We start from the raw sequence: 20063 nt of genomic DNA, 5'->3' as shown, positions 1-20063 counted from the left end.
TTCCTTCTAACCAATAAAATGAGTTTAAAAATGACAACAAATTTTGAAATTGATACTCAAAGGAATTTTCAATGAAATTATCCATGTTTATTGGGATCATAGTTTCAGAAAATTCTAGTCTAAACCATTTATTTTAGTTTGTAATTTTATGCCTTCTAGACAACTTTTACAGCATTAATTAGCAGTATTAATTAGTAAAGGTGCCTATTTTGAGTTTTAAATTCTGTGCCATTGTGTTGGTGAAATAGAGATGAAGACCTTTTACACTGTTTAATCTGTTCCTAAAGGTTCAAGTATTGGTGTTTTTAATTAAACAAACTACACAAATAATATATAAGTGTATACTTGTAAAATATTTGAAATGATACATAAATATAGAGTACACAGTTTTTCTTCCTTCACGCCTCTGAACCCATCCTACTTCATCCAGCATGCCAACAACTATTTGAGTTATATGCTTTTGACCATATTCTGTAACAGTATGATTTCATTCCTATGTGGAATATAAAACAAAAAAGTAACAAACGAACTAACAAAACAAAACAAAAACAAACTCATAGATAGAAACAACAGAATGGGGGTTACCAGAGAGGAAGGGAGGTGGGGAAGAGGGTGAATTGGGCAAAGGGGATCAAATATATGGTAACAGAAGGAAACTAGACTTGGTGGTGAGCACACAACAGAGTATACAGATACTGAATTATAATGTACACATGAAATTCATATAATATTATTAAACAATGTTACCTCAATTAAAATTAAGAAAGAAAAAATAATCAATTTGCCTAAAAAAGCATTATTTTGGTGTGACAAATTCTGCTCCCCTACAGAACAGGAAATCACTTATCATTGAAAGTCTAATATTACTATAGTTACTTGGAGGAATTTAATCACGATTAGCAACACTTTCAATATCTATAAATGTGTTTTTAAGGGAAAACATGCAATAAAATGTTTAATGTAGAAATGACATCAAAGAGCTCAACTTCCAAAATGGTTTACTAGCGACATCTGCCGGTACAATTTTGTAGTAAAGATAAAAGTAGCTCATGGAAGTAATTTCATGGAAATTAAGCATGAGACAAAGAATCTTTGTGGGCAAAATTGTTTCTTTTACTATCGATACACTTCTAATTGAATTTTTTTGTTTTTGTCTTTCTGGGTTCTCCCCCCCATTGGCATTTGACCAAGAATATTATTCTAATAGCAACATTAAACTTCTTTATACATTTTTGTACATAGTCTTAAGTTCCAACTGGGACCTCTGTAATTAGTTGTGTATCACCTAAATTGTTTGATATAATTTCACAAATTCTTTTTCCACAAATTCTTGTCTTTTCTGGCTTCGCTTTAAATCATACATAGCATAGAACCTTGCAAATGTAGAGAGATTCAATAACTATGGATTGAGTCATACTAGTTAGTTATGTAGCAGAGTCCAGTAGCTACTGTAGACCAGTAGCAGAGTCTAGGTAAACATGAGTTAAATGTTATCTTTATGCACACTCAGAAATAAAAATGAAACAATATTACTGATTTTATTAGGAGGAAAAATGATTTTTTTCCCTTCTATAGAAGAGATTTTTCTGCACTATAAACTATGGAGGAATAAAATATTCTCATTTCTAGGATATTTTCTCTATCAGCACTTACTGCCTCGATGATTGTATCTAATCCCATGGATTTAAGTACTACTTATATATGAATCAGACTTGTTTTTTGAACCCAAACCTGTATAGCCAGCTACTTGCTTTCTTAACATTTCCATTTATAGCTAATATGCATCTCAAATTTAACATGTCCAAAACAGGACTTTGGTTTTTCTCCTGAAACCTGAAGTCTCCCTCACTTCAGTAAATGGACATTTTATCTTTCCATTGGCTCACACCGACAATATTTCAATAATTTGTAAATTCTTTTTTTTTTGCTCGTATCCCACATTCAAACCATCAAGAAATTTCGCCAACTCTGCTTTTGAAATACAGTCAGAATCTTACCAGTTCTGTCCACCTCTACCACTGTGATCCAGTCAAGCCAAAATCATCTTCCCCGTGGAGTTAGCCTCCGTGCTTCTAACCGTGCCCTCCTGTAGTCTGTTTTCCAATCAGCAGCCAAAGTGATTATCTTAAAATTTAAAACAGATCTTGTCACTCCTCTGCTGAGGACCTTCCAAAGTCCTTACCGTGCCTAAAGAACCCTATAATAATTGTAAACCATTCTCTCCCTCCATAGCTATTACTGTGACCTCATTTCCTACCACTGTTTCCCTCCTCTGTGCTGCTCCAGCGGCAGTCATCTGCTTGCTGTTCTCCTTACATGCCATGCAGACTCCTCACCCGGGCTGTGTGCTTGCTCTTCCTGCAAACTGAAATGCTCTTCCCTCCCTCAGTTCAGTAAGGTTTCTGATCAAATCACCGAATTTCCCCTCCCCGAGAGGCCCTTCCTGAACACACTATGTAAGATGATAAGCCCTGGCTCCATCACAGTTTCTCCCCTTATTGTGCTTTGTTTTTTTGCCATAGCAAATATTATCACATGACATACTTACTTTTGTTATTGTCTCTCTCCCCAACCTAGAATGTCAGCTGTATGAAAGCAGGGATTCTATTGTTCACTGTTACATCCTTAGAACCTAAATCAGTGCTTACACATAGTAGGCACTCAGTCAATATTTGCTGAATAAATCAGTGAGCCTGAAGACGTGAATGGAGGCTGAGATTTAATTTACATTACAATAACGTGATCCATGGAATAGTGAGATACCTTCTAATGGGGTCTGCTTTGTATACATCTTTATGTTTATATCATACTTTTTACATTTAACACAGATTACGATAGTGTTTCATAGGTTGAGGCTCAGACAATGCTCTTGGTGTCAAAATGCAGGACAATATAACTATTTTAAGGATTCTTTTTATGGGAATAATTACTTTTTTGTTCTTTTGACATAGACATCTGACCCTCAATTACGTTAACAGACCTTATACACATGAATGGAAGGAAGAATAGCCCCTTTTGAATCTGTGCTAAGACTTTATCAATATGAAGTGCTTCCCACAGGGTTCTGCTGAAAGAACCAAACTTCCATCAGAATGAAATTGCAAATTCATTTGTATATGGCCTTTTATATTTGAAAGCTACTTTTTGATGTTTGGTCTGCAATTAGATTTATTGTTTAAGGTCACAAATATGCAATCCTGACTAGACCAAGTTGTCAGAATCCTTTATCTATTCAGCATTGCACAAAGATAAATGGCTAGCTTTTAACAATAACATACTAAAGCCAAAATTTGCTCCCAGTTGTATATAATCTTTTAATCAATGTGCTGCTTTCTGTTTTCCAGTCAATCGACCCCTAGCCTACCCCCTCACCACCACACCTATCTAGAAATTACCCAATTATGGGTTTTAAGTTACTGAGAATCACTTTCTTCCGACGGAAAAGGATAAGTTTAAGAATTTTAATGCTATAATTTTCCCATGCACATTTTTAGCTTCACATGTGAATTCTTTTGCCTTTACCCTCACTGTGTAGGGCAGATAATTATGCAGTATGTTAGCTAAATTCCGTGGTTACGTTTCTCATTGTTAACATGACCACAAAGTAGATCATGTTGCTTAATTGAAATGAATTCCTAAGTGTTTTAAAACATCTCTGTGCACATGGATTAAATTCTTGTCTGAGATTTTGTATGTCCTCCAAGAAAAATGTATATATTTAAAATCTTTAAGATAGATTTCTTATGTTTTGTGCATTTTCCTCATGACTTTTTATATAAAAGGTATTCAGAGAGCATTGCCCATTTAGACTTGAGGATGTACTTTTTATCCAAGAACATCCAGTGTCTAATATAAACATACATTAGAGCATCATTATGTCACCAATCTTTATAGCTTCTCCAAGGGATTTTGATACTAGATACCCAGAGATTCTTTAGGACCTTGGTCATAACCTATAAAGCGGATCGTTAAGACCACGATAGTAATGTCCCCGTTTTAAAATATTGTTAAAATAGTATTTGCAGATCTGACAATCTTGTGTTCTTAATTATCATGTAGTTTGAGTCTTCCCCAATGAAAAGGAACACCCTCTTATGGAAGGAGGTATAAGAGAAAAGCATGACTTTTAAGTCAGCTGAACTTTTTCCCCCCTGAATTCTGACTACTAGTATTGATGTCGTGACCTCTGGGAAGTTGCTGCACTTGGGGGGCATCTGCACAACTGTGGACTAGAGAAACACCTATTTATAGAGTTGTGATACAATTAAATGAGACAACACATATAAAGGGCCCAAAACAATGTCCAGCAGTAGTAAGTACTCAATAAATATTATTTGGAATTTTTCTGTGCTCTCTCCTCACCCCCACCCTGTTCCCTGTGCTAAGTAATCTGATTGGGCTTACTCAGAAGTTAAAACTGTTGAACTAAACTTGAAGCCCTTTTGTGCCTGCCAACTCGACATTGCTCTGCACTCACTGAATTAATAAGTAGGGAGAGGTCAGGACCTTGAATTGACCTTTACATAATAGCCAGCAGGTGTGTGTGGCCTCTGTCTTCTCAACAAATTGCTCCCCCATGGATTGGGTGGAATGGAGAATATGCCACTTGGGCCTGCATTTCACGTCCACATGGAGCCCGTAGAAGATTTACTTAAATCTTTCTTCACCCTGCATATCTGAGAGTTGAGCCTTAAATTACGTTCATATGACGTAGGAAAGCATTATTATTTTAATCATTGTGTAAGATGGCCTGCCTCATTGTTTGTTGTTTGTTTGACCGCTTGTACTACTCTGATCATTGTCCTAAAAGAGTTTAACCTTTAAAAAATTCATCGCTTTTAGAAAAATGTTAATAACTATTTAATTTACTACTTTATATCGCAGAGCATGTTGTTTAATCTTTGTAAATTATTATTGTTTTTAGATGCAAAGATGGTTTGAAAGGATTTACATTCTCTGCACTTCGGTAAGTAGCATATTTTATTTACCTTTATGTGAAGAGAATGTGTGAGTTAACTTTTTAATAAAAGAAATGTCATTATACCTAATTATAATAAATATTTATTGACTCACTTTTTAAGCTGAAAGTAATTTTAGAGGCCACAAAAGTGATTTTATGAATATTTCATTGAAAGAGTAATTTATTGGTCTTTTTTCCCTGAAAAAAAAAGAAAAGGAAAGAAAATCAGTTTATCAGCAACTATTTTGGGGGCCTATTGTGTGCCTCATACCATGGCTTATTAGAAAAGAATTGCCAGAACTCTTTCTTTAGGGAGCTTGGAAAGACAAAGCTATGCATGAACAATTACTGGAAAATTAAGTACTTAACGGTGTAGTACCAGATTATGGGCTTCCTTAGGGCAGGACTCATGTACTGCCAAACACATTTTGGATGATAAGTTTCACTAAAGTAAGTAGAGTCTTCTTTTAACCTTATAGCCCATCTCTTACCACCGTAATTGCCACATGATAGACACTGTAGAAATGATGGTTAAGCATTGGCGTTGTATTTTGTGTTATAGTTCACCAAGCACTTTATCATAGATTAGAAAACTGAATTTTCACAGTTTCATGAGACGGGTATTTTTATTCCCATGTGACACGATGAAGAATCTTAGGCTTAGAATGTTTGACTGTACCATCATACAGTGATTATATATACTTACTCCATACCCAGTGCTCTTCCAGTTTGTGTCATAAATGTTGACTGTTCTGCAAAGTACATATAGTAGATGCTTATTGAAGATTAGTAATTATTTACTGTAAATGTAGGAGGGAAGAGTTAGGGTGGGTTCAATACGAGGGGAAGCTTTTATATGATTGTCTCAACATTTGAAGATCAAATGAGTTAATTGCATGTAAAGTGTTTAGATCTATGCATGGCACATAATGCTCAATAAATATTGGCTATTTTTAAAATTTAAAAAATTTTTCAATTACAGTTGACACACAATATTAGTTTCAGATATACAGAATAGTAATTAGACACTTAACTTATGAAGTAATCACCTCGATAAGTCTAGTGCTCATCTGACACTCTGTGTAGATATTACAATATTATTGACTATATTCCCTATGCTGTATTTTACCTCCTGATGACTGTTTTTATACCTGGCAATTCGTACTTCTTAATTTCTTCAATTTTTTCACCCATCCCCCTGAACCCCACTCTCATCTGGCAACCATCAATTTGTTCTCTATATCTGTGAATTTTTTTTTGTTTTGTTTGCTTGTTTGTTTTGTTTTTAAGATTCCACATATAAGTAAAATCATATGGTATTTGTCTTTCTCTTGATGACTTATTTCACTTAGCATAATACTCTCTAAGTCCACCCATGTTGTCACAAATTGCAAGATTCTATTATTTTTTAGGGCCGAAGTAATATTCCATTGTATATTTTATGTACTACCTCTTCTTTATCCGTTTGTCTTAGATTGCTACCATATCTTGGCTATTGTAAATAATGCTGCAGTTAACATAGGGTGCACATATCTTTTCAAATTAGTGTTTTGGATTTCTTTGGGTGAGTACCCATAATTGGAATTGCTGGGTCATAAGGCAGTTCTATTTTTAATTTTTTGAGGAACCTCCATACTGTTTTTCTTAGTGGCTGCACCAATTTCAATCCTACTGACAGTGCACAAGGGTTCCCTTTTCTCCACATCCTCTCCAGCACTTGTTGTTTGTTGATTTATTGATGATAGCCATCCTGACAGTTATGAGGTGACATCTCATTGTGGTTTTGTTTTTACATTTACCTGATGAATAGTGATGTAGAGCATCTTTTCATATATGTATTGGCCATCTCTATGTCCTCTTTGGGGAATTGTCTATTCAGGTCCTCTGCCCATTTTTAAAATGGGATTGTTTGTGTTTTTGGTGTTAAGTTGTATGAGTTCCTTATATATTTTAGGTATTAACCCCTTACCAGAGGTATCATTGACGAATATCTTCCCCCACTCAGGACATTGTCTTTTCGTTTTGCTGATAGTTTTCTTCACTGTGCAAAAACTCTAGTTTGATGTAGTCCCATTTCTTTGTTTTTTGTTTTTTTTACCTTGCCTGAGGAGATACATTATTAAAAATATTGCTAAGAGTGATGTCAAAGAGTTTACTTTACTGCCTATGCTTTCTTCTTGGAGTTTTATGGTTTCGGATCTTACATTTAAGTCATTAATCCATTTTGAGTTTATTCTTGTATATGATGTAAGAAAGTGATCCAGTTTCATTCTTTCACATGTATCTTTTCAGTTTTCCGAATACCATTTATTGAAGAGACTGTCTTTACCCCATTGTATATTCTTTCCTCCTTTGTCATAGATTAATTGACCATAACAGGTGTGGAATTATTTCTGAGCTCTCTATTCTGTTCCATTGATAGGTGTGTCTGTTCTTTATGCTAGTACCATTCTGTTTTGATTACTATGTTCTTGTAGTATAGTTTGATATCAGGTAGCATGATACCTTCAACTTTACTCTTCTTTCTTAAGACTGTTTTGGCTATTTTGGGTCTTCTGTAACTGCATAGAAATAGGGTTATTCGTTCTAGTTCTGTCAAAAATGCCATTGGTATTTTGCATTGAATCTCTAGATTGCTTTGGGTAGTATGGACATTTTAATGATGTTAAGTCTTCCTATCCATGGGCATGGTATATACTTCCATTCATTTGTATCTTCTTCAGTTTTTTTCTTCAATGTCGTATAATTTTCTGCATACAGGTCTTTTACCTCTTTGGTTAAATTTATTCTTAGGTATTTTATTCTTTTCGATGCAATTGTAATGGGATTGTTTTCTTAATTTCTCTTTCTGATAAAGAGATTGGTCTCTTTATCATTGTGATATGTCCTTCTTTGTCTATTGTTACAACCCTTGTTTTAAGGTCTACTATTTCTGATATAAGTATTGCTCCACCAGCTTTTTTTTGTTTTGTTTCCATTTGCATGTGATATCTTTTTCCATTCCTTTACTTTCAGTCTGTGTGTGTCTTTCGATCTGATGTGGGTCTCTTGTAGGCAACATATGTATGGGTCTTTTTTTTTTTTTTTTTTTTTAATCCATTCAACCACCTTATGTCCTTTGATAAGAGTATTTATTCTATTTACATTTAAAATAATTATTGATAGGTATGTAGTTATTGCCATTTTATTAATTTTCTTTTTTCAGATTATTTTTGTAGTTCTCTGTTCCTTTCTTATTCTTACACGCTCTTCTCTTGTATGTTGATGCTTTTCTTAGTGTCATGTTTGGATTCCTTTCTCTCTATTTCTTATTATCTCTTGAAGACTTCTTGTTTGTGGTTGCCATGTGCTTCATAGAGCCCAAGCTATGTTTATAGCATTCTAAGTTGATGGTGCTTAAGTTCAAGTACATTCTAAAATCACTACAATTTTTACTCATTTTCTCCGTGTTTTTATTTTTCCCACTCTTTTTCACTTCTTTGTGTGTGTGTTTGTGTATATGCCTTAACTTATTGTTATCATTGATCTTTCTACTTTCACCTTTTAACCTTTGTACAACCTTTATAGTTGGTTTATCCATTGCTTTTACTAATTTTTTGCTTTTGTAAGCAAGAATTTTTTTCTTTCCTATTTTCTTACTCATATTTTTGATGTTTTCTTTTCTATTTAAAGAAGTCCCTTTAATATATCTTGTAATAATCATTTGGTGGTAATGAACTCCTTTAGCTTTTTCTTGCTTGGAAAGCTCTTGGTCTGTCCTTTGATTCTAAATGGTAGCCTTGCTGGGTAGAGTAATCTTGGTTATAGGTCTTTGCTTTTTATCACTTTGCATATTTTGTGCCAGTCCCTTCTGGACTGCAAAGTTTTTGTTGAGAAATTAGCAACAATCTTATGGGAGCTCCCCTGTATGTAACTAACTGCTTTTCTTATGTTACTTTTAATATACTCTTTGTCTTTAATGCTTTGCATTTTATTTATGATGTGTCTTGATGTGGGCCTTTTTGGGTTCATTTTATTTGGAACTCTGTGCTTTCTGGACTTATGTGTCTATTTCCTTTGCCAGGTTAGGGATGTTTTCTGTCATTATTTCTTTAAATAGGTTTTTTATTTCTTTCTCTCTGCTTCTTCTGGTACCCCTGTGATGTGAATGTTGGCATGCTTGATGTTGTCCCATAAAGTATCCTCATTTAAAAAAAAAATATTTTTTCTTTTTGGTGTTCTGATTGGGTGTTTTCCACTACCTTGTCTTCCAGATTGTTGATTCTATCCTCTGCTTCATTTAATCTGCTGTTGAGTTCCTCTAATATATGCTTCATTTTAGGTATTGTATTCTTTATTTCTGACTGGTTCTTTTCTTTCTTTCTTTCTTTTTTTTTTTTTTGGTTTCTATCTGTTTGTTGAGGTTATTACTGAGTTTATCTATTATTTCCCTATGTTCTTCCCTAAGGATGTTCATCGAGCATCCTTATAACCAGTGTTTTGAACTCTATATCTGGTAGATTGCTTGTCTCCATTTTGTTTAGCTACTTTTTTTTGGAGTTTTGTCCTGTTCTTTCATACTGCTCATTTTGGCTGACTCCCTGTGTTTGTTTCTATGTATTAGGTAGATCTGCTATATCTCCCAGTCTTGGCAGAGTAGCCTTATATAGTAGTTGTTGTGTGAGGCCCAGTGGTACAGTCTTCCGGTTCACCTGAGGTGGGTGCTCCAAGAGTGTCCCTTGTGTGGGTTGTGTGTGCCCTCCTTTTATAGTTGAGCCTTGATTGATATTGGCACATCAGTGGTCGGGATTGACCCTTAGGCTGACTGGCTCCGAGGGCTGGCCATGACTACAGTGGACAAGCTGTTGTTCAGAAACTGACCCCACAGAATGGGAGTTGTTTTAATAGGGCTCTGGTGCCAGATGAGTCCACCCTTTGGGTATGTCATTTGTAGAGCTGGTTAGGTGCTGCTATGTAGGGGTCTGAAGCCAGACACCAGTTAATGTTGGTTCTGGAGGCTCTTGGGAGGGTCTCTGGTGCAGGACAAGGTCAGCTGCCATTTATGCCTTACTGGGGGATGTCTAGTGAGGCTACAAAGTGATCTGTAATTAGTTGCTGCTTATAATGAACTTGAATATACTTGGGAGAGGCTATGCAACGAACCGAATCCAATTGCTATTAATGCCTGCCTTTAGACCCTTTGTTGGGTACCACACCGTGAGCTGAAACCAGCTGCCTGTTGTGCTGGTTTTGTGGCCACTTAGTTGAAGCTATGTTCCAGGCCAAAACTGGCCACCATTCCATGCATGGCGCCACCTGATTGGAGTTACAATGCAAGTTGGGACTGGTTGCCTCTTGTTCAGGGCTTGGGGCAGTTTAGTAAGAGAAAGAGGACACACCAAGGTCAGCCGCTGCTTGTTAGGGATTTGTGGACCTTTGAGATATTTTAGGAAAGTTCACAGTGCAGCAATGGTAGGCTGCTTGTATGGAAAAGCTGATTGAAGCATCTCGGCCAGGTGAGTGTGTTGGGTGGGGCAGGGTCTCAGGGAATCACCAGGACAGAGCGAATGGTGTTAGCCAGGTTAATGAGAGCTTAGGTTTGTCACCTGCCTGTGTTTGTGTGACATAGCTTAGTCATTAAGAACTCAGGCATTAGAGTCAGTTCTGAGTTCAAGTAAATACTGATATTATTGGCTATGGATAAGATGCTTTTTTATGCTAACTCTTATGGAGATTATGTTACCTACTTCATAGTGTTGCTCTGAGGATTTAACGATTTAATATTTGTAAAAGGCGCAGTACTGTGCTTGTCATGTAGTAAATTATCAGACAATGCTAATTATTATTATATACATTCAGTGTGTATTAACTAAACATTTACTATGTGCCAAACCCTGTGCTAAGCACCAGGATATAATAGCAAAGAAGATATACATAGTCTCACAGTTTAGTGGGATGTAAACTACTAAAATGGTGCTTCAGTACTGGAGGTTCATTGGGCTATGAGAACACAAAGGAAGGGCGGTTAACTCACTCCACCTTAGGGCAGGGCATTTTCTCCGAGGAAGTGACTTCTAATTTGAGATGGTCAGTCCTGGCCAAAATAGCAACAGTGTTATGAAATGTGTGAGAGATATTACTGTATCTGTTCTAGCATAGTTTTGTCTTGTTTATAAAGAGCAGTAGTACATATCTTAAACTCTGTGTGCACCCCCACGATTAAGAACCAAATTCTTTTAGGCTAACAGTTACCAAGGATGCACAGCTGCCACGTGGTGACAATCTCATTGCACACCCCTTACAATTTGATGAGTTAGATGTTTTACCAAGCTTGTCTAAATGGGATGGGTTGTACATTAAGTTTCTCTGTTTTATGAGTATTTAAATTGTTTTATTCTGTTTGTCATGGGTCCCAGGTTCCAGAATTTTAGTGTAGTATTATAGACCCCATGTTGTTCTGTACTTTATGATTAATTTTCTGAAAATTCAACAGGTAGAGTTCCCTCAGGGAAGCTTAGTCATTCTTTATAAGAGCAATGACTCTTATGTTGAAGGTGCAAACAGTAAGAATGAAAACTCTGATAAAAGATACTGACTGAGTGATATCTAATGGTGATAACATTTTCTTTGTATTGTCTTTGGAAAAATTTAGTCCAGTTTTGATATGATAGGTGTCTTCTCCTGGGTATTAGATTTTTCAAAAATGAAATAAGTACATTGGAATAACATCAAATTTAAGATTTTCTCATGAAATAATGTGAAGATTCATAGAATCTTGACCATTTTCTGATTCTCATTCTTTAGTTTCCTCTATTTCCTCATTTGTGTATAGATGACCTTCTACTGCACTGTAGCTGTTTAAAGTGACATTAGATATAAATTTAGAGTAACATTTGAGAAACTCCTTCAATTGTAATCATTAGCAAGTTTTAGAGAAAAATGAATGAGTTTTTTGTCTTTAGTAGATCCAAGTTAATAGTTCATCAGCTTCTTTATTTGACAAAAACTTTAACATGTGTAATGCTTTATAAAAGTGGTGACCTAAGTTAAAAGGTGCTTTATGAAAGTGCTATACTGTATTTTACTTGGTTGATTTAATTAAAAAATACCTGCATTGTCAAATAAATGACTATTAACATTTTCTGAGTATTCAGATTTCAAAAGTCTATTTTTAAAAAATGGTTAGATTTTATATAAGTTGTGAAAAATATTATTTCAAATGATAAAGTACTCTCCAGAGTTTATTTATATATAAGCAAAATTGGTTTATTTTCTCATTGATTTTTTATTTTTTAATTTTTTTAACGTGAAAAATGCCTCACACTGTGCTCTTTTCTTTAGGTTCATTGTAGGGAAGGAAGAAATTCCCACACATTCTTATTCACCAGAGACAGCATATGCAAAAGTGGAACAAAAGACAGAGAAACAGGAGGAAAAACCAAGAAGAATGAATATAATCGCTCTAGTCAGAAGACTTGTGGATTCAATGTGAGTTCTTTATGTGATATTTATGTGAGTTCTCGATGTGATACTTTAGCATGCTTTGTCATTGGTTTATATGATATTTGTGTCATGCCAAGGTATTTTTGTTTTCAGGTAATTTTTTTTTTTAACCAGAAATTGTGCATAGTTTTATAAAAGGCACATGATGGCAAGTGAATGTTATATATTATGCCCAACAGGACTATAAACCATCATATGCCTTTATAACATATTTATATGAAATTAAAATACTTTTTATTTCAAACTATGAAGAGTTGCAGGAGGCTAGAATGGGGAACTTCAGGAAACAGATTAATATGTGATAATCGAATGTGCCAAATGTGGAAAGGAGAATGAAAAGTTCTGAGAGAGATTCAAGAAGCTGCAGGAATAATAAGGAGCAAAACTTAATATTTTACAAAAGTGGGAAATTTTAGGGCTTTGTAAATAAGATGAGAAATCTTTATTTGTGTATATACAAATAAGTCTTTATTTGTATTTCAAGTGTAGATATTTAAGAAAATAAATGTAATGGTTTAAATTAAATCAGCCAATAAAAATAATCTTAGTAGTGATATTTTAGAGAGTAAGGCATGAGTAGGCAATATAAAAAGTTAGCGGATCAATTATGGGAAGTTGAAGTCCTTTAAGTAATCAGAAGACCTATGTTTGACTCTTATTTTGCCCCTGCTGGGCTTTGTGACTTTGGGTAAGTGATTTAACTGCCTGCATCCCAAAGTCCTCATTGATTTACTGAGGTTAATAATCTCTATTAAGGGGTGTAGTGTGCATTAAATGAAATAACATATGAGGTGCCTCACATACATGAACAAAGAGTTGGCCCTCAAAATTTTTACTGAGTTTAAAGATTTTGGGCGTCAATTTGGCATACACCGCATATGGAAGGTAAGAGGAAAGAAAGGAATAGTAGATGGCAGGAATAATTATGGTAGTGAACTTATTAAGCAAGTTCAGAACAGTTATGGGTTACCTTAGTAGGGAGAAGGGAGAGAGGCTCCCTCTTAGTGGAAATCATGTCAGCAGACTCATAGGGGAATGCGGAGAATGTATTATGTGGATGAATGATGTCTTGGGTGGCAGAACTTGTCAGAGTGTCTTCAGTGAGTCCACTGGTGTGAAAGCAGATGCAGGATAATACAGAAGCAAAACAGACGGGCAGTCCAGTACTTGGGACGCCATTTTAATGAAAGAGTAAAGAAAGATTAAATGACAGTATAGTTGGTATCAGAATTTAACTTCACTAGCAGAGAGAGTGTAACAATTTCTGTGTAGTTCTGGTAGCAATGGCTGAGAAATGTCTTTGAAGAGGACACTTAAAAGTATGAAGAGTGATGGTTTACGTAAGGCAGTTCTCTGATTCACCTCTTTTCAGGCTCCCAGCTTTAATCACTCAACAACTTCACGTGATCAGATATGTCATATCATTCTAATGACACAAAGGCTATGGTTGGTATGGACCACTGCTGTCACCCTTGAGTAGGAAAGGCTGCTTGTATACCAGCTGCACTGCAGAATTGGATTTCGGAAAAGGTCTTGTTAATCAATTTGTGAGTGGGATTAGAGAGACGTGGAGCCAGAAGATTGCCCTACAAGTAATTGCTATAAACAGGAAAGAGTTAATGTGTTCCAACCGTGAAGACAATTAATTAAGTACAGTCTGAAAGAGTTATAAAGACTACTTATTTTGGAACATGAACTCTTCAAAGAGAAAGGGGAAGAGCTAAACCCATGTTAGGTATTTTACTCACTTTTTTATGCCTCGAGTGAATAAATGGTGCTGGAGTCAGCATCCGTAATTAAAATAAGTGTGTCTTGAACAGTAGTCCTCTGAGCAGAAATGTTTATTAAACACTAGAGGACTAAGTGGTTTACAGTTAAATCACAAATAACCTACTTCTGAATTCCTACATGATCTATATCTATATTTATTTTAAAAACTGAATTTCGAATTCTAATACTGTATTGTGTTTCTTTTCCAGATGTTTTCTCTCAAATATAATTAAGTATAAATTCCTGTAACCTGAGCACATTCTCATTATGATTTTTGCTCAAGTACTGACTTCATGGATGATTTATGACCGTTATACTCTACAATAAGTGATTTAAACCTTCCAAAAGATTTGGCAGACTAAAGAGATAATATATACATATTTTTCATATTTAGTCACAAATGTTTACCAATATGGTTTTTCTGTTCCACACTCAAATATTTTGACTACAGTCACATATTTTATACAATGTGTCAAATGGTGATCAACAAAGAAAAAAAAAATCTGTTCTCTTCTGTATGTCCTAAGACACCAAAAGATGCACACATTTACAAATGAGTAGGTAATGTTTTCTCCTTTTTTGGTTAGAGAGGTTTAAGCAGATACAGACACACACACACACACACACACACACACACACACACAGAGACACATGCGCACACACGTGCACACATTTTAATTATAACTAGGCTTTTGGTTTAATTTCAGATGTAAGCATGGACCAAGGCATAGATGTTGCAAACACTATGAGGATAACTGCATTTCTTATTGCATTAAAGTGAGTACGTAAAAGTATCTTCTTTATTAACCATGTAGAGAAATAACTTACTGATTAAAACATAATTGCAAGGTAAATGGAAACGTTAACAATAATTGCTATCATTCTTTGCATTTGACTCGAAGAATAAGGAATTTGTGAGAAACAGGTAACAATTTAGCTTAATACTTACCAGATTTTTAATTAGATAATTTAAAAAATCTGCTTCTTTAAAAATTAGTGTAAAACTTACAAAGTAGAAGGTGAAATAACAACGAAAAAGTCATTAAAATTTGTACTTTGTAATGTGTCCTCATTAGAATACATACTAGACCAGGGCCCCTGGACGGTGCTGTATACTAGTGGATCAACAGTCACACACATACACTGTGCACAACTGGCTGCAGTGGCATTCGGGGTTGGACTTGTGAAGCTGGTAACTTTTTTAAGGCATGGAGGTAACTGGAGCGTGTCCACAGTTGCTCTCCATTAAGAGAGTTAGCTATGCCCACTGGCATAAATTCCTTACTGCCTAATATATTAGGGCCCTGGTGTGTCTCTCCCTACCCACCCCGTGCCTGCCATCCCCCATGCGCCATCACCACCAACTCTGGAAAGGAAGTATTTTCATTTCAGTTAGTCTGGCACAGATGGCACCACCTGCTACCAGTTCTTCAGTTTTGACTGGTACTGTAACAATTCTGATGCTTTTAAAAGTTTATGTTCTTTCTTCCTGCGTCTTATCCCCACTCAGTTTCTAAGAACAAAGTTGTACAGAACCCCAAAAGACAGCCTCCTGACAGTCACTCTAGAAGGGAGGGATTGTATCACATGAGTGCTTCCAAATGTGAGCACCTATGGCCTGGTGTTGACGGCACCATTTGCCCAAGCCAGCACTTCATCCGTGACGTCCCCAAAGATATGACCAGGGGTCAAAGCAGTAGAGTATTTTTTTCAATTGTGCAATGGTTTCTGATAACACTCCTTCCAAATCTGATTTCCTGCCCTACTTTTAAAGTGGCGCAACCCCCCACCCCCCCAAAAAAACACACCACACACACAAAAACAAATCACACATAAAAGCATCATCACTGCAGCCTCAGAGTCAGCCAGTTCTCAGAGAGTTATTATTCCCTCCCCTGGACGTAATTCTAGATCAAGAGGAGACTTCAGTAGGGGAACTAAGAGAAGTCTTCCAATTAAATCATAGGTATTTGAGAAATTTTAGGAAGAGGGGAGGTGGTACAAAAACAATAAGAGAAAGTTGGTGAGAGCTACTAAGCAATGAAAAAAAATCCAGTCATTCTTTCAAATGTGTACCAGTACTGTAAACTTGGTAATGTATGTATAAAATGGAATATTATGTCCACAAATGTAAAATTTGGAGACCTATGGGTGACAAATTTACACCACAAATATAGTAAAATATTTATAGTGCGCCTCATTATTCCATGGACTCAGTTACACCATATGTTAAATTACATCCCTGAGTAAATAATCGTATGAATTACATTCCCTTCCACTCACTATATTCCAGTCACACTAACTTTTTGTTGGTTCTTTGTACCTGCCGTTCCCATTTTTGGCTTATTGTTTTCTGCCCAAGGCATCTGAAATGTTTTTCTCGTGCTAGCTCCTTCTCTTTTTTGTCTGTTTATGTGTCGCATCAGTAGCCTTCCCCGACCGCTCAATCTAATATAAATTGCCCTGTTAATTTCTCTCTTAGTGCCCTATTTCCTTCATAACACTTACTGTAATCTGTAATTATGTTTATGCACGTATTTATTTTTTCTGCTTCTAATGAGCATGAAAGCTCCATGAAGGCAAAAACTTTGTGTCATCAGCACTACTTTATCCCCAGCATCTAGTGTAATGCTTCGCACGTAAGAGGCATCCAGTGAATCTTTCCTGAGTACATGAAAGGGTGAATGGATGGAGGAATGAATGGGCTTCTTGAAAACAGCATGAAAAGATTGAACACGAGTGTGATCCCTGAATCCTTCCATATTTCTCAGTAGTATAAGATTATCAGTGGAAAGATAAAAGTGTGAACCTTTCATGCATTAAACAAATACTTGACAGTTTCAGTTAGGCAAATGTATCGTAATTCATACCAAGTGATTGGACAATTTAATTTCCATGTTTTAACCAGGTGTTAGATAGTTTCAGGTAAATTAATGAATGTTTCTTCGTAGTGATTCAATGTTTTTCTAAAAAAGAAGGCTGCTTTCTGGGAGATAAAAACCTGACCTTTAAACTTACCAGGCAAGCATTGCTAAGAATGTAGATATTTTCCCTCCCCCTGGGGGTGACAAAGGACAAAAATAGGAGACTAGTATTACAAGGTATTGGTCTAATCATGTATAAAACACTATTTTTTAAAAACATGTTGTCTTGTGCTAATTGGAATTTTACAGTCTCTCAGTGTTAATTGGCATCTAAACTTCATTTTCCTAAACACGGCAATGAAATTGACCAACATTAGTCATCCTCTCTGTTCCCCTTTGTACTATAAATAGTTGCAGATAAGATGGAGAAATGTTGGCAGCAAATATGGATTTGTAGCAGATTTGCTTTTTCAAGTTTTGTTGAGTACACCTTAAAGCTCCCATTCCCTATAGATGTTTTAGCCTGACACGTTTGAGTACAGAAATAAAAATAGATATAATTATTTCTTTTCCCTGAAAGTCTTTTAACCTGATCATTTAAAAAGTTGATACCAAAGGTCTAAACAAATAATTGTTTTTCTGTCAAAAGAATCCCTACTCATACTAATGAGTAAGAGGAGTTTTCTGTTAAAATTTACAAAAGGGTTTGGTTTTATTAACTTTTTTTTTTTTTTAATTTCAGTGCTTCTGTTTCTAAAATTCAGATGTAGTTTAGGAATTATAAATCCTAGTTATTGTTTAAAAATGTCAAAAAACGGAAGTTTGGTGCATAGGCAAGCTTGGCCAGTGCTTGTGAAACTTTTTAAGTCTTTGTAAATCAAAGAAAGTATATTCACTGCAAGATTTCACCCTTATTTTTAAGGTAATTGTTTTACAATTGAGGTTTTAAGATTTAATTTTGAAAATGGCTGTGATATAAACTTGTGTTAAGTTTTTCTTGAGTCCTGTTTTGATTGTGAGACAGTAAAATTCGTATCTATCAGACTTCAAAATTTGATTGTAAATCAGAATTTTCTCCCAATTTTCTCTAGGGTTTCATCAGAATGTTTAGCGTGGGATACTTGATCCAGTGCTGCCTCCGAATTCCCTCTGCATTTAGGCATCTGTTTACACAGCCATCCCGGCTGCTTTCCCTCTTCTACAATAAAGAAAACTTCCAGCTTGGAGCTTTTTTGGGTTCTTTCGTTAGTATATACAAGGTAAGGCTTTCAGAAGGGGGAAGAAAAATGGGAAATAAATGACATGGCTGTTGTTAGAATGAGATATGGCCTTAACTCATTTATAGTTTTTTTAAGTGATTCTTTCTGTAGTATTCATAAATATCTTAACATCACCAAATATACACAGTATCTTGGGAATTCAGGTTGTGGAAATTTCTTCTTTTAAAATATTATTTAATATGCTTGCAAGTGCAGACTCACTTGCATTTATACATAATATTAAAAATTTTCAGACTCATTTTCTTTTTTTTTCAATAAGGTGGTCAGTGAGAAAATATGAACTTTCAGACATTTCTAACATCAAAAGTGATGTTAATATACCTGATCTATTTGTTTTTATTAACTCTATTTACTGCCTGGCTTTAATTTAAACGTATTTCAGACCCTTCTAGCTGATGTCAACACCTGATAGAATCAATAAAGATTATCTGCTGTAACTTATATAAGCAATGACTAATTTTCCCTCTTCCACTCACTCACTATTCCTACTACACTCTCTCAAATAACCAGAGTGAACATTGTTCTACCCCTTTCCTGTAAACGTACTCACACATAGATAAGCACACACCTGAACACGTGTAGGAATCATTCATAGTACAGTACTCTGCAACTTTAAATAATGGCCTTGTATTTAATGGGAATCACTAATATGTAAATCATGTTACTAACAGTTTATTAAACATCTAAAATTTAGATTTTCAATCTAAATATAGATTATAAATGGTAAAATGGGTTAACTAAGGTTGACCTTTGTGCACGCACACACACACACACACACACACACACACAATTTTGTGTTGTTAAACACAAAATTAATGCTGGGAAACTGGAACTCAGGCATTATTTTGGGTAAGATGGATATGTATCATTTTATGAACAAGTTTACTCATAAAAGGTAGATATGGAGAAGGTATTTTGAAATGGAAAGGTAAACAGAAGTGACAAATTACAGGTAAACTACAGGTTAATCACTTCTTATGGAATATTACTAATAGTGAAAACAGTTTCAATATAGTTTGGCCAGGAAGCATTACTAGTATCTTTGAATATACAAGAGTTAGTGGGATAGAATATTGGTAATTATATATTTATAGTCACATTCTTTTTCATTTCTCATGTCATAGTGTTTCTATTTATTCTTAATGTAAACTCTTAAATGTTTACATGTAGATTATCTCTCACATTTTTAGCCCAGATTGGTTATTCTCCACCATCCAGCATATCTCAAAGCATATATTTTGTTTTTTTGTTTGATTGTTTTTATTTCTGTTTCTATGTATTTACTTAGGTTATACAAACTAATGGTATTCAACTAAGGATAATACAGCCAGGTCAGAAAATCTCTTATAGGAAAATTCATACAGTGTGTTCCAAAGCCATATGTAATTTTAAAAAATTATCAATGCCAGTAGATTGTAATTAAGAGAAGGACAGACAAACCTTATATCTTCTGTGTCTTCTTGGTGAACTGATCCTTTTTTCATTTTGTAATGTTCTTCTTTATCCCTGGTAGTAGTCCTTGTTCTGAAGTGTACATGTCTAATAGTAATATAGCTACTCCATCTTTTGATTATATTTGATAGTGTATTGTTTCCATCCTTTTGCTGTAATCGTTCTGTGTCTTCAGTGTAAAAAGGTTGGTTTCTTTTAGACCACATATATAGTTGGTTCTTACTTTTTTATTCAGTTTGATAATCTCTGTCTTTT

General features: G+C 35.1%; 1 protein-coding gene across 1 annotated transcript in view; it reads left to right on the top strand.

Annotated features, from left to right (window-relative positions):
• Positions 1 to 20063, top strand: part of TMEM135 (transmembrane protein 135) — a 215515-nt gene that overhangs the window by 184225 nt on the left and 11227 nt on the right. Inside the window, exons 7-10 of the mRNA XM_019739636.2 lie at positions 4925 to 4966; positions 12281 to 12427; positions 14920 to 14989; positions 18168 to 18335. Of these exons, the coding sequence (XP_019595195.1) occupies positions 4925 to 4966; positions 12281 to 12427; positions 14920 to 14989; positions 18168 to 18335 (427 nt within the window). The remainder of the gene's footprint in view (positions 1 to 4924; positions 4967 to 12280; positions 12428 to 14919; positions 14990 to 18167; positions 18336 to 20063) is intronic.

Source organism: Rhinolophus sinicus, linkage group LG06, assembly GCF_036562045.2.
Source record: "Rhinolophus sinicus isolate RSC01 linkage group LG06, ASM3656204v1, whole genome shotgun sequence".
Taxonomy (NCBI): domain Eukaryota; kingdom Metazoa; phylum Chordata; class Mammalia; order Chiroptera; family Rhinolophidae; genus Rhinolophus; species Rhinolophus sinicus.
Note: the sequence above shows the minus strand (reverse complement) of the source record. Positions and strands in the feature narration are given on the sequence as shown.